At 28.4% G+C, this 661-nt stretch overlaps 1 protein-coding gene across 1 annotated transcript in view; it reads right to left on the bottom strand.

Annotated features, from left to right (window-relative positions):
* Window positions 1-572: 572 nt before the first annotated feature.
* LOC138863980 (4-hydroxybenzoate polyprenyltransferase, mitochondrial-like) overlaps window positions 573-661 on the bottom strand; it is a 4,836-nt gene continuing 4,747 nt past the window's right edge. The window contains exon 9 of the mRNA XM_070129507.1: window positions 573-640. Within this exon, the coding sequence (XP_069985608.1) occupies window positions 573-640 (68 nt within the window). The remainder of the gene's footprint in view (window positions 641-661) is intronic.

The raw sequence follows: 661 nt of genomic DNA, 5'->3' as shown, positions 1-661 counted from the left end.
TGAACAAATATACCTAGGAAGAATTGCATCATTATACTTACTACTGATATCAATTCTTTCCATCAACAGGTCGACAACTCTTCATGTATCTATATATGTTATACAGATTCAGTATCTATCACTTTTTATTCGTTCATCCCTACTCATCAGGTACTGTCTGTGTCTATCGTTATCTACATGTATCTTTTTCTCTTTACTACATGTGTGCATATAAAGAGGAAAAAGAAAAAGAAAGAAAACAAATATATATCTATCAACCTACATCTTCATCCATTTATCTCTCTCTCTCTCTCTCTCTCTTCATCTAACTATCCCTATTTTCTATCTATCTATCTATCTTTCTATCTCTGTTCCTGTCTATCTATCTATCTATTTATTTATACATCCATACACCCAAACTCAGCCCATTAATGGAAATTATTCTAGAACATATCCCAAGCTCAGTAACAAATACAACAATTCAATTATGTTGTGATTCAGTTACTAAATTATATAAAGTAAAAAATAAAAATAGATAAATAAATAAATAAATAAAAATAACTAAAAAAAAAAAAAACACAAATATTAATTGATTATTCAAAATTATCTGCCGCGTCAACAGCTAAGGTCATTAGCGGCGAATACCTTTTAAGAATCAAATCTAAGAATATTGAAAATGTTT

The sequence above is a fragment of the Penaeus vannamei genome, chromosome 14, assembly GCF_042767895.1.
Source record: "Penaeus vannamei isolate JL-2024 chromosome 14, ASM4276789v1, whole genome shotgun sequence".
NCBI lineage: Eukaryota > Metazoa > Arthropoda > Malacostraca > Decapoda > Penaeidae > Penaeus > Penaeus vannamei.
The sequence above is the reverse complement of the archived record's forward strand: the minus strand, read 5'-3'. Positions and strand labels throughout refer to the sequence as shown.